The following is a 14,360-nucleotide window of genomic DNA, read 5'->3' as shown; positions in this document are numbered from 1 at the left end:
CACCAAAGTGTTTGAGGTCCTGAAGGATCTTTATGCTTGTCACTACACTTTACCCCTTGAACAACACAAGTATGAACTGCATGGGTCCACTTACATGCAATTTTTTTCAATAAATATATTTTCTTTTTCTCTAGCTTAGTTTATTATAAGAATTATAATACATATAACATACAAAATATGTTAATCAACCGTTTATGTTATAGGTAAGGCTTCTAGTCAGCAGGCACGTACCTCGGTTGCAGTCTCCTTCCTGGCCCGGGCCCTGTTCAGGGCACATGCAGGAGGCAACCCATCAATGTGTTTCTCTCACATTGATGTTTCTCTGACTTTCCCTCTCTCTTCCACTCTCTCTCTAAAAATCAATGGAAAAATATCCTCGGGTGAGGATAAAAAAAAGAAAAGAAAAAGAAGTGGGGATGGGGTTGAGGAAATAAGAGAAATATTATATAAGGTTACAAACTTACACTACTTAAAGTGGTTGCCTTGAGATCTAATGCATAGTATAGTGATTATAGATAATATAACTGTATTTTAAAATATCAACTGTGATAAGAGACTAGATCTTTTTTTTTTAATCCTCATCTAAGGATATTTTTTTCCATTGATTTTTCAGAGAGAGTGGAAGAGAGAAGGAAAGAGAGAGAGAAACATTAATGTGAGAGAAACACATGGATTGGTTGCCTCCTGTACAAGCCCCCACCAGGACCCTACGCTGGAGAGGAGCCTACAATTGAGGTACATACTACTCTTGACCTGAATCAAACCCAGGACTAACGCTCTATTCACTAAGCCAAACCACGTAGGATGAGACTAGTTCTTAAGTATTCTTTTTTCATTGTTTCATCACAAAAAGAAAATAATTATGTGACATGACATAGGTGTTAGACAAAGGCAATAATACCGCAATATAAATAGCAAATCAACATGTTATATACCTTAAACTAGGGGTGTCGAACTCAATCAGAGAAGGGGCCAAAATCTAAAATCCAGCCTAAATCGCAGGCCGAATGGTTTACTGAACAGTCATAAACTGACAATGTCATAAACTGACAGCGGAGTGCAGTGATGACAGCGCGGTGCGGGCCACATTGCAAGGCCTGGCGGGCTGGATCTGGCCCGCGGGCCTTGTGTTTGACACATGTGCCTTAAACTTACACAATGTCACATATCAAATATATTTCAAAAACAAGCAGAAAGCAGACCAAAGAATACAGAAGATATGAATGCAATTTTAATAAGCCCAAGATATGAGTTAAATTTAAAACCTGAAGTCAACAAACAGGATATCAATATACTCACACCCAAACAGTTTAAGGAAATGTGGACTATTAATGAAAGTGAACTAGTCTTGGCTGGGTAGCTCAGATGGCTGGAGCATCCTGATGTGCACTGACCACCACCAGGTAGCAGACAACCAGTCGCTATCACGTGCACTGACCACCAGGGGGCAGACACTCTGACCAGTAGGTTAGCTTGCTGCTGGGGTCCGGCCTATCAGGACTGAGCAAGACAGGCCAGACACGCCCTAGAGCCTTTCTATGGCCCCTCCCCAGCTGGTCAACCTCCCGCGTCCCTCCCTGGCCCTGGTGGATTCCCTTGGTTTGGCCTGCACCCTCTCACAATCCGGGACAACTCGTTTTGGCCCAATCCCACAGGGCAGGTCGAGGACCCTACTGGTGTAAGAATTTATGCACCAGTAGGGCCTCTATTTAAACAAACAAAAACAACCCACCAAGTAGCAGAGTATGTACACCATGACAACATATAATTAAATGAAACAACACTGCTCATGGATACATGCATGTAGTACAAATAAGAACCTGAACTGGGAGTATACATATCAAACTCATGATAGTTGGGGCAGAAGGCAGGCTAGAAGGGGTCAATGGAGAAAAAAGAGGGACATATGTAATACTTTCAACAATAAAGATTTAAAAAAAATAGATATAAAAAAATTCAGGGGAGCAACGGGGAATAAGGACACATATGTAATACCTAAAACAATAACGAGGAAAAAAAAAAGACAAGCACACAGAATTCAGATAGTGGTTGCCTATGGAGAAGAAAGCAGGCGAAGGAGATAACAGAAAATAAAAGGAACACTGTTTATCTGTATTTTTCTTATAAACATGAATTTCTTCACACAATAAATTCAATAGTACACAAGAGTCCCAGAAAACAGTCAATGGGAGTGAAGGAAGCCCAACTATTTTAGAGCAAACACAAGAATTGAATTGGGAATGGCGCCTATCAACCCATCTTCCAGATTTAGAATTGAGAAAATAATTTGACTAGCATGTAGCAGAGACAAGGAACACACAAAGGCCAGTATACTGAGTAGGATAGTGTTTCCTCTCCAGACCCTGCCCCAAAATCCATACCCACCCAGAACCACAGAATGGGGCCTCATTTGTAAGCTAGAGGCCCAATGCACACAATCTGTGCAAGAGTAGGCCTTCCTTCCCCCAGCTGCCAGCAGGCACCCGGGACCCGGGCTTCCGTCACAGTATCAGCTTCATCCAGAAGATCATCTGGTCTAATTAGCATACCACACTTTTATTATTATTATAGACTACAGGCCTGGTGCATAAATTCGTGCATGGCCGGGTAGAGGGGCCACAGGAGGTTGGCTGGCTGACCCTGCTGCCCCCTGGTCGAACTCCAGGTCAAACTTCTAATCAAAATCCTGGTTGAGAGGACATTTTGCATATTAGGCTTTTATGATATAGGATAGGGTCTGTACAGATGTAATTACATAGAAAGTAATACTGGATTAGGGAGGGACTCAAATTCAAGGACTGGTGTCTTATAAGACCATGTGAAAATGCAGGAAGCAGAGATACAGACACACAGTAAGATGATCATGTGAAGACAACGGCAGAGATAGAAGTTATGCTGCCACAAGCCAAGGAATGCTAAGAATTGCTGGCAACTACTAGAAGCAGGAAGAGGCAAGAAAGAATTTTCCTAGAGCCTGAGAAGCAGCAAACACTGACACTTTGATTTCAGACTTCTAGCCTCTATAATTGTGAAAGGAAACTAATAGTGTGCTACTAAATTTTGTTAGTGATAAACACGAAGTCTGGACAGATCAAGTTACTTTTAAAGTATGATGAAAAAAAGAAAAATTCACAAGTAGAACACTGCAGAACAAAGGAAAAGAAAGCAGCCCTAACCAGTTTGGCTTGGTGGATAGAGCATCAGCCTGCAGACTGAAGGGTCCCAGGTCCGATTCCGGTCAAGGGCATGTATCGGGTCTAGCAATAATTGATGTCGTTTTTAAACATTCGTTTAAAATCTTGCTTGGCGTTGACTTGTATTGACATAACCTTCAAACACGTGGTATCTACAGAACGTGTGAAGTGCAATTAACAAGTTTTGCTTGAAAAAGTTTGTGTTTGGTTTGGTTTTTGTTGCAAAACTAGGGCTAAGAAGATGGCGGATGAAGAGCATATTCGGCACTGCATGCTTTACGAGTTCCAATTAGGAAGAAAAGCAAGTGAGGCTGCAAAAAACATCTGTAGTGCTCTTGGTCAAGATGCAGTTAGTGCCAGAAAATGCCAGCATTGGTTTGAGAAATTTCGCGAGGGAAATTTTTCGTTAGATGACAAGAGTGTTCGAGGCCGTGTGTCCAATTTTGATCAAGAAGCTCTTCAAGCTCTTTTGGTGCAAAATCCTCAAATTACCCAACAAGAGCTTGCGACAACTTTAAATTGTTCACAAAAAACAATTTCCAATCAATTGCGTGCACTTGGCAGAGTCCAAAAGTTTGGAAAATGGGTTCCTCATGAGTTGACCGACAACAACCGTAATCAAAGAGTCACAATTTGCAGTTCGCTCCTCTCTCGTCAAAACCGTTTGCCGTTTTTAGAGCAAATTGTTACCGGAGATGAAAAATGGGTGCTGTATGTTAATTTGAAAAGGCGGCCTCAATGGTTGGACAAAAATGAGGCTCCGCAGCCCACGCCAAAACCTGACTTGCATGTGAAAAAAGTGATGTTGTGTGTTTGGGGGCGTGCAAGAGGCAGCTGATCGATGATTCTCTCTCATCGATGTTTCTAACTCTCTATCCCTCTCTCTTCCTCTCTGTAAAAAAATCAATAAAATATATTAAAAAAAATAAAATCTCACTATCTAGAAACTAACGTTTTAGATTAAGTCATAAATATCTACCTTACAGAACCAGCAGGGCACAAAATAAACATGACATATATTATAAAAACTTCCCACTTGAATATTTCTTTACTGGCTTAGCTAATTCACTAATATCTAACATATTAATATTAGACCCTTAAAGTGATAAATATAAGTAGTAATATAGACAATTTATAATGATCAGTCTTTATATTACCATGAAATCATGATATAGGGAAATAACCCAAATATAACACCTAAAGATGACAGAAGGCAAGATGCTTACTCAGTAGCAAAGATCACTGATACTGGTAAACAACCAAGATAGAGAATGGCCTTTGTTTCCGGCTTTGGCAGAACCCCAGTATTTCTGCTATAATCAGCAAATAGTTGGTTTATTTTCCAAACTCAATTTATTTATTTGTTTTATTTTCCATGCAGCTTACTTTTGCATATGCCAGGATGATTGTTTTATTTATTTTACTTATTTATTTATTTACTACCCAAGGATATGTTTATTGTTTTTAAGGAGGAAGGGAGTGGTAGGAAGGGAAAAAGGAAGAGAGAAGCATCAATGTGAGAAACATTAATCAGTTGCAGATTCAGATGAACCTTCAAACCACTTATGTGTCCTCACCGGGAATCAGATTCACAAGCTTTTGGTGTATGGGACAAACAGGACAATGCTCCAATCAACTGAGCCAACTGGCCAGGACAGGACCATTGTTTTAGAAATTGGTATTGGAATCAAAGGGTCTTTAGTATGCTCTGTGCGTCTTCTTCTTGCCTCAACTATTTTTTAAAAATGTATTGTACCTTCAAATATTAATGAGAAACCTGCAAAATATCTTATTCTTTTCTGATATTTTGGTAGTTCAGGCAGTCTGAAGAATAAACAAGAGAAATGGTACAGCCTGACAGTTAATTTTTACTTATAATACTTTTCTTTAAAAAAAAAAAAAATCATGGTAACATTATATAGTTTAAATGCATACTATAACAAAATAAGCTAAGTACTGAAAAGCCTCTGTCCAAATATTAATGGTTCCAACAATTCTCTATCCTCTCCTTGATCATTACAGTTTTTCTCATCAGCAAAAATATTGTAACAGCTCTCTCTTAAGAAAGGTTCCCCTTAAAACAAGCTATTTCTTTGCCTACCTGGACAGAAAACATTCTCTGACAGTATTATCTACAAGTTTCTTCAATTCCTTCCCCGCCCCCAATCTCTCAGAATTCACTGTTCTCCCTCTAACAAAACTGCTCATAAAGTTCTCCAACAAGCCTGGCTCCCATCATATCCCATGGTCAAATCTCAATTTTTTCTAGCTTGACCTATCTGCAGCATCTAAGGATGATCTTTCCTTCCTCTCTGAAACACTTTCTTCACTTGCCTTCCACATACCACACTTAGTTTTCCTTCTATGGCACCAGTCACTCCACTCTTTCCTCCCACTCTCTTATCTTTCTTATCTACAAGCCTTGGAATGCTCAAGGCTTAATTCCATCTGAGCAACCAGATGTTCCTCATTCCTTTCCTCTGCTGCATTTCCCCCCCCCCCCCAAGCACCTAACATTATAGGATATAATGTAAACTTCATTTATTATTTTTTTCATGAGATTAAGGATTTTTGTGTTTTTGTTTAGTGTATTCCCAGCACACAGAGCAGATATAGCTCATTGTAGGAGCTCAATAAATATTTTTGGATGAGAGAATGAACAAACAAAAACAAGTAATATTAGCATCAGCCACTCTGTACTAGTAACTAATGAGCCAGACATCCCAATAAGCAAGTTACATGCATTTCATTTAACCCTCAAACAAGCCTATGAGATCTCAGAGGCTGGGAGTAGGGGTGTTGGAGGAGGTATTAACTTGCCCCAAATCATAAAACTAGTGGCAATGCCATGATTTTAACACAAGTTTATCCTCTTCAAAGTTAATACTCTTAACCATTACATGACATTAATTTTACTGGAGTATTAATCATTTCATTAGTTTTGGAATAAATCCAACTTTGCTATTTGAAGAGTCAGCAATCAAACTTCCTATAGTTGTGAATCAATTTCCATTTTCCCTGTGAAGACAGGGAACCAATTTCATTTAGCAACCAATTTAGAAATTTTAATGGAAACTCGTATTTAAAAGAAAAGCATTCCACATTGCCATTTTTAGTGATACCAGTACAAATGAGAAGACACACCAATGTTTTTCAAAATGTTGATGGCAGCATTTCAACTTCCTCTCTCCCATTTCAATTAAAAATCTCAAGCCAATGGTTTCCAAACCTGGCTGAAGAGTCACATAGGAGTTTTTCCTTTTTTAAAAACAAGATTTCGCCGAAACCGGTTTGGCTCAGTGGATAGAGCATCGGCCTGCGGACTGAAAGGTCCCAGGTTCAATTCCGGTCAAGGACATGTACATTGGTTGCGGGCACATCCCTGGTGGGGTGTGTACAGGAGGCAGCTGGTCGATGTATCTCTCTCATTGATGTTTCTAGCTCTCTATCTCTCTCCCTTCCTCTCTGTGAAAAATCAATAAAATATATAGTATTTAAAAAAAAAAAAAAAAAAACCCACAAGATTTCCAGGTCCAACTCAATAGCAAGTGAATCAGAATCTCTGGGAAACAGGGTTAAGGAGCCTAGTATTTTTTAAAACTTCCCAGGAAACCTTGGTGGTTGGCCAAGTTTGGAAAACACTAGTTAAATGAAGCAAAGTTGGCAAAAGGCTAATACTTCTATCTGAGCATCTGGCTCATGGTTTAATAATGATCAAACCTCACTGGTACTGACCTTCTTGGAAAGAGGAACGATGCTGTTGGGTCGAACAAGCCTCCGTTTCTTGCAGCTTAGCACAGGTCGTGTTCGGGCTGCCACACAGGTGCCATCAGTTGATGAAGAAACTAGATTCAGTCGTTGTTTTTTATGTAATTGTTCCTCAGCATCAGAGTTGTCACCTGGAATGTGGTCTGCCAAGACAGGCTGCAGACTACACAAGAGGAAGAAATAATATTCACTTTTCAGAAGACTCAAGGAAACAAAGCCTTTAATACTGGCTCAACCTCCTCTTGTAAATGTCCACAGACACACATAAGTATTCTGAAGCAGGAGGAGTTCATCTCCTGATGCTGATGTCTACCAGCTTTAGGAATTTAATTTGTTCTAGAATAGAGGATTTTATGTAAATGCTTCTGAGGAATTCTACCAATGCTACGACCAATCACAATAATTGTAGGACCTTTCACTTTCCTACACGATGAGTCAATTTTAGGCGTAAGTAAAAAGGAAATACATTAGCATGCTAATTATACTTGCTACAGAAGAAGACGTGCACAATATTATTATGTGATGAGGTTTCTGTCTTTAAACCAGGGTTAGTCCTGGCTAGGACTAACTAAGAGCTCTTTTACAAGCATACTGAGTGTGAGAAGTGGAAGAGAGAACTTACGTGTTAATAACTCCATTGACAGGTCTCAATGCTCCATATGATTTGGTAGATAATGACTCTGAAGGATGACCAGAGGCACCATGGTTTTCCAGTGGCTGAGAAACAGACTCAGTCTGAGTAAGGAAAAGAAAACAAAAATATACTACAACAACATTTAACCAACACCACCCCGTCTGACACATAGCACCATTTCATTTAAATAAAATACATAAAATTTCTGATGAACAACTTGAAAAACAAAATTTGTATGACAACAACAAAAAAAGAAAACAATTAATTAGCTTTTGCTTTGGGAACAGTGGATGTGCATAACATTTACCAGATTAATAGTAATAAGTGCCTCGGGGACCACTGGTGGTCCATGAACCACAGGTTGGCAATGGCTAACCTAAACAATTCAACAGAACAAAAGCTTAGCAAAAATGATTACATAGTAAATAATAAGAATCTTCAACTAAAGGTCAAGAAGAATATTTAAGTTCAGTACTGAGGAAATTTAAATTACTTATTTCTGCTTAACTTCACAGTGTTTGCTAAAGTCTGTTTCCAGAAAAACCATAATTTGTTCAAAAATACATATATATCTGTTAAAATAAAAAACCAATAAAATATCAATGAATAAATAATTAACCAATGTTATCAGGTAGTAACTATTTTCTTTGGACTATACAAATCTAATATGTGCTTAGTAACAGTAAAAATTTTTTTAAAAGGATGGTGGAAAGAATATGGAAAGTTTTCATTTAAATATTTTGAAATGAATTATATATTTACTAGGCTCAGAAGGGATAGGATGGAGTTTCTGAAGTATCCTATCTAATAAAAGAGTAATGTGCAAATTAACCATCACTCCGCCACAAAAATGGTGTCACCCATAGCCACAAGATGACAGTGCCCAGTCCTCTCAGCCCTGCCAGAGTCCCCCAGTCTCAGGGAGGGCTGCCGCTGAGAGCCTGCAGAGTAAGCAGCCTGGCAGAATGCTGGCCAGAGTCTCTCCTGACCCTTTATAAAAAACAAAAACAAATTCACTCCTCATGGCCCCATCCCCACCCAGGAGATGCAGCCTGGGGTCTCAACCACTGAGTCACACCAGCCAGGCAGATATGGAGGAATCTTAAATGTTTCTTTAAAAAAATAATAATAAATAAATAAATAAATATATATATATATAAATAAATTGATTTTTTTCACAGAGAGGAAGGGAAAGGGATAGAGAGCTAGAAACATCTATGAGAGAGAAACATCAATCAGCTGCTTCCTGCACACTCCCCACTGGGGATGTGGCCCCAACCAAGGTTTTTGCCCTTGACCGGAATCGAACCTGTGACCCTTGAGTCTGCAGGCAGATGCTCAAACAACCTAGCCAAACCAGTTAGGGCTGTCCAATATGTTAAAGAAAAAACCCTATCTAATAAAAAGGGAATATGTGGGGGAGGATATTTGGGGGTGACTAGGTTGCCAGGGGAGATCAGTTGGGGACGATCGGGCTGGCAGGAGAGCAGTTAGGAATCAATCAGGCTGGCAGGCGAGCAGTTGGGAGCCAGAGTTCTGGATTGTGAGAGGGATGGATCAGACCTACACAGGCAGTTGGACATCTCCTGAGGGTTCCCAGATTGGAGAGGGTGCAGGTTGGGCTGAGGGACACCCCCGTCCCTGTGCACGAATTTCGTGCACTAGGCCTCTAGTCTATAGTAAAGGTGTAATAGGCAAATTGACCAAACGGCCGAACAGCAGAACCACCATCCAGACAACCACGCTTTGACATCCACTGGTGCCAGGCCAGCCAAGGCAGGTGCAATGCAATTGGTCAGGGGCATGGCCATCGCCCCATGATCACCCTGCAAAGGGAGGCCCAGGCCACCAGCTTGGCAGGGTGATCAATCAATCAGGGGATTCCACAATCACCCCAAAGAGGGAGGCCCAGGCCACCGACCAGTGGGTGGGTGGGGCTTCCCTCTGCAGGACAATCCACCACAGAGCCCCAGCTGGTGAGCAGGTTCTACCACTTTGGGGTGATCCACACAAAGCCCCGCAATCAATTGCCCCCAAGAGGGAGGCCAAGGCTACACTGTGGCAGTGTTGCAGCAGGTGGGCAGGACCTACCTCTTGGAGTTGATCTATCACAGGGCCCCCAGACTGTGAGAGGGAACAGGCCAGGCTTACGAACCCTCCTCCCCCAGTGCACACATTTCATGCACCGGGCCTCTAGTAGGCAATAAAGCCACAGAAGCAGTTATTCCTCAGCTCTGTGTACTGTGGAATACCACAGTATGGCTGTGTTCCTTGTCACCTTACATTTAGAATGACTTAGGGGATGTTCTGAAGTTCTCCTTCCTGCATACTAAAGCCAATATTTTTTCTTTTTCTTTTTTAAATTAATTTCAGAGAAGAAGGGAGATAGAAACATCAATGATGAGAATCATTAATCAGCTGCCTCCCACACATGAGATGGAGCCCACAACCGAGCATGTGCCCTGACCGAGAATTGAACTGTGACCCCCTGGTTCATAGGTCGATGCTCAATCCCTGAGGCACACTGCCTAGGCACAAAGCCAATATTTTGAGCTGAAATTCTATTAAATATTGCTCAATTTCATTTTTATCTTTTCAACCACAGGAGAAAAACACCAAAGGATCAGAGAGCAGTCATAGACAAGTATCAAGAAAGGGAAGATAACTTAAAAGTTTTAATACAAATTATCAAAAAAGTTAGGTCAAAATAGCATATAAATAGGTAAAACATCCTAAGATATAAAAAGCCATGGGCCAACACAACCGAAAAACAAACAAACAAAAAAACAGACGGACGAACCAACAGCAGGCTGCATGGAGCAACCAGGATGGCAGAGGATTAGAGAGGGACGACCACACGACTGAACAGCAGGTTGTGTGGGGTGACCAGGCCGGCTGGCAAGCAGTTAGGAGCCAGGGGTCCCGGAATGAAAAGGGTGGGCTGAGGGGACCACTCTACCTTTGCACAAATTTTGTGAACCAGGCCTCTGGTACCAGTATACTTCAATGAGTGAACACTGGGAAACTGTCCATCTTCCTTCTCAGATACCCTATACATCTCCTAAGGTATCACAAATATCTTGATGCCAAAATTATGGTAAATTGGCACATATCCTCATTGCCTTAAATGCTATACTGATTCTCTTTTGAATAGTAATGCCACACTAAGTAGTTATGTTATGAAGATGTTCAAATCTTTTGATAAAGTATTTTACTCAACACTAAAAATCTATCTTAAATAATTCAACCAACACATTCCCGAAAATCTTAAAATACACAAAGGTGATCACTGCAATTAATATTAATAAACTAAGTGTTCAACATTAGAGGCCCGGTGCATGAATTCATGCATGGTTGGGGTCTGGCCATGGGGAGGGGACATGGGCGGCTGGCTGGCCTGCCTGCTGGTTTAATTCCTGGTCGAGGAGACAATTTGCATATTAGCCTTTTATTATATAGGAGGATATACACTGAGTGGCCAGATTATTATGCGTTTAGAAATCATAATAATCTGGCCACTCAATGTATATGCCATTAATCTTCAATATGAACTCTGGATTTTCTTAGAGGAACCCAAACTTTCCTGGAGGGTAATTCAGGCTACAAATTAAAATTGAAGTCAAAAGGCAAAACGTTATTTAGAACAGAATTGTTTGTCAAGGATATAGAGGCACACAGCATCAAGAGCATGAACATCAGAGAAGAAATGTGCCTGAATTCCAGTCCCTACCACAAAGAAAAGCTCTGAATATTCATCAAGGACCTGCTCAGAGACCTTGGGATATCATGTAATCACACAGATCCAAAAGCAAAGCATTGGGACACCTGTGTTCATCACTCATTCTTAAAATATTAACACCAGTCCTCCAATAGTGTCCTACCTAGAAAAGAAAAACCCAATCTCAAACACAGGTAAATTTACTTGAGTTTTTAAATGCATTCACATTGCCTTAAAACAAAGCGAACACACCCTTCTCTTCAGTACAAAAGGCTGCAGAGGGTAGAAAAGCATTAACAAATATCTCAAAACTATGAAATCCACACACTAATTTAAGCTTAATCATTACTACTGCAGTTTTATATCATTAGTATTTTCAAGAAACTAAAGCATGACTCAGATATTTGTCATCAAATGGGAAAATAAAAAGGATGAAAAAATCCCATCAAGAAAGGATACAGAGTTTCTCTTGACTTATGCGATGTTCAGATACGTGCATGAGCAGAGTAAAAAAGGTGAAGTGATAGTACAGACTATTTCTGTAAGATATCCCCCACCCCTTTCTTCCACAAAGCAGAGCCCCAGTAAGTTATTGAAGTGATTTTTTTACCCCTGACTGAAAGGGGCTGAGGTATGGAATAAAATTAACAGAGCAATGAGATTCAAATTCGTTATTCATATACAGCAGGCATCTGGTTCATTACTCCACCCTCTTGGCCACACATATTAAGTGTGCCAAAAAGCCCTTAATGAAAAGCTAGATAATAAATTAAGGTTTCATGGTACAGATTTTTCTGGGGTCTAAGAACCGATGTCCACTAGATTTATTTTACTAAAAAAGTAGAGAAATTAAGCTTTGCGCTGCATGTATTTGAAGCATCTATTTTTATGACTGTCTTTTTTTTTTTTTAAGCATAAAATTTACTATTTATTACATTCACATTGTCATGCAATCCTCACCACTATCCATCTCCAGAACTTTCTCATCTTGGAAAACGGAAACCCCATCCCCATTAAACAGTGTCCCTATTCTCCCCTCCCCAACAAGCCCTGGCACCCACCATTCCACTTTCTGTCTCTGTGAATGTGACTACTGTAGGGATCTCATGTAAGTGATCTCATCAGTATTTGTCTTTTGGGGGCCTGCTTATTTCTTTCTTTTTTTTTTTTTTTTTTTAATATATCTTATTTTTTACAGAGAGGAAGAGAGAGGGATAGAGAGTTAGAAACATCGATGAGAGAGAATCATCGATCACCTGCCTCTTGCACACCCCCTACTTAGGATGTGCCCACAACCAAGGTACATGCCCTTGACTGGAATCGAACCTGGGACCTTTCAGTTTGCAGGCAGATGCTCTATCCACTGAGCCAAACCGGTTTCGGCAGGACCTGCTTATTTCACTCAGTTCATCAAGTTGCAGCATGTGTCAGAATTTATGTCCTTTTCAAGTAAATTCGGTTTTAAAATCTCCCAGATTATCATAGTTTTGCAGTGAGCCGGGAGGGTATTCGCCTACTTCTGCTTGTATCTTCCAGGATTGCTGAGGGGCTCTGATGAGACAACACACAGGAACCCCTGGGAAACTTTCCGTGCTGCGTGTGCCAGTCTGGGTGGTTTGATTCCCACTAGAAAGGCCTGCGTGGCCCCATGGGGCTGTTCACTGGCCATCATTCAGTGGAGCCTGACCTCACGAGCCTCCTCTGTTCCAGAAGAACTGGGTCCTGCAGCTTGTCTGGGGCATCAGAGTGTGGTGGCCACTACTGTCTCCCCTTCCTGACTGTCTTCTTGATTAACTGATGACGCCTTTATCATTGTGAATTTTTTTTTTTTTAACTCTGGTAATATTTTCGTCACAAAAACTATTTTACTGACATTAGTATACCCGCAATAACTTTCTTATGATTACTGTTCACAAAATATATCTTTTCCTGTCCTTTTATTCCCCATAAACCCGAGTTTCCAATTGATATTACTTGCCTTTAACATAAAGAAATGTGTTTAAATGCAGATATTCTGCCAACAAATCGTTTCACTTTTTCTTTATCTAAAAACGAACTCATGGCTCAGTGGTTGAGCATCTACTTATGAACCAGGAAGTCATGGTTCAATTCCCAGTGAGGGTTTTGGGTTCAATCCCCAAGGTGGGGCATGCAGAAGGCAGTTAATCAATGATTCTCTCTCCATCATTGATGTTTCTAGCTTTCTCTCCCACTCTAAAAACCAATAAAACTACATTTAAAAAGAGAGAAAAAAATAAAAATGACTTTATTTCATCTTATTTTTAAAAGAAAATGTTTTTGCTGTTATGAATGTTAAGTGGCACCCTCCACCCCCAATTTTAAATATCTAATTCCACTGTTTCTGATAAGTCACCAATCACCACCAATGTTAGAGTTAGAAACATCGATGAGAGAGAATCATCGATCAGCTGCCTCTTGCACATTCCCTACTGGGGATGTGCCGGCAACCAAGGTACATGTCCTTGACCAGAATCAAACCCGGGACCTTTTAGTCCACAGGCCGATGCTTATCCACTGAGCCAAACCAGTTTCGGCTACCAATGTTTTCTTATATGAAATGTATCTTTCTTCCTTCCTCTGGCTACTTCCAAGATTTTCATCACTTTATATTTCTCCTACTTACTATTCTTTGAATTTCTTGAATATGTAAATTGACCTTTCTCATTCAAATATCGTTACTTTTTTCCTCAGAAAATTTTTTCTTGTACCATTCTCTCTTCTTCTGAACTTGAACTATACACATTCACTGTTTCTCCAAGACTATGTTCATTCCTGAACATTTCAATCTTTCTGTTCTTTGGATTAACTAATTTCCACTGACCAGTTGTCATGTGGACTGACCCATTCTTCTGTAAATTTTAATCTGCTCTTAAATTTATTTGATTTTTTACAGAGAGGAAGGGAGAGAGATAGAGAGCTAGAAACGTCGATGAGAGAGAAACATCGACCAGCTGCCTCTTGCACACTCCCCACCGGGGATGTGCCCGCAACCAATGTACATGCCCCTGACCGGAATCGAACCTGG

General features: G+C 40.4%; 1 protein-coding gene across 6 annotated transcripts in view; it reads right to left on the bottom strand.

Moving 5' to 3' along the window:
* KANSL1 (KAT8 regulatory NSL complex subunit 1) overlaps positions 1-14,360 on the bottom strand; it is a 137,774-nt gene that overhangs the window by 27,996 nt on the left and 95,418 nt on the right. For 5 of the 6 annotated variants that reach the window (XM_084861654.1, XM_084861658.1, XM_084861655.1 and 2 more), the window contains 2 exons: positions 7,585-7,697; positions 6,930-7,125 (listed from right to left, as the gene is read on the bottom strand). In XM_084861654.1, coding sequence (XP_084717780.1) covers positions 6,930-7,125; positions 7,585-7,697 — 309 coding nt within the window. The remainder of the gene's footprint in view (positions 1-6,929; positions 7,126-7,584; positions 7,698-14,360) is intronic. The other variant, XM_084861657.1, reaches the window with a different exon arrangement.

This window comes from Pipistrellus hanaki (assembly GCF_964339955.1).
Source record: "Pipistrellus hanaki genome assembly, chromosome: 16".
In the NCBI taxonomy this organism is placed as follows: Eukaryota; Metazoa; Chordata; class Mammalia; order Chiroptera; family Vespertilionidae; genus Pipistrellus; species Pipistrellus hanaki.
This window is presented reverse-complemented; position numbering and strand designations above follow the sequence as displayed.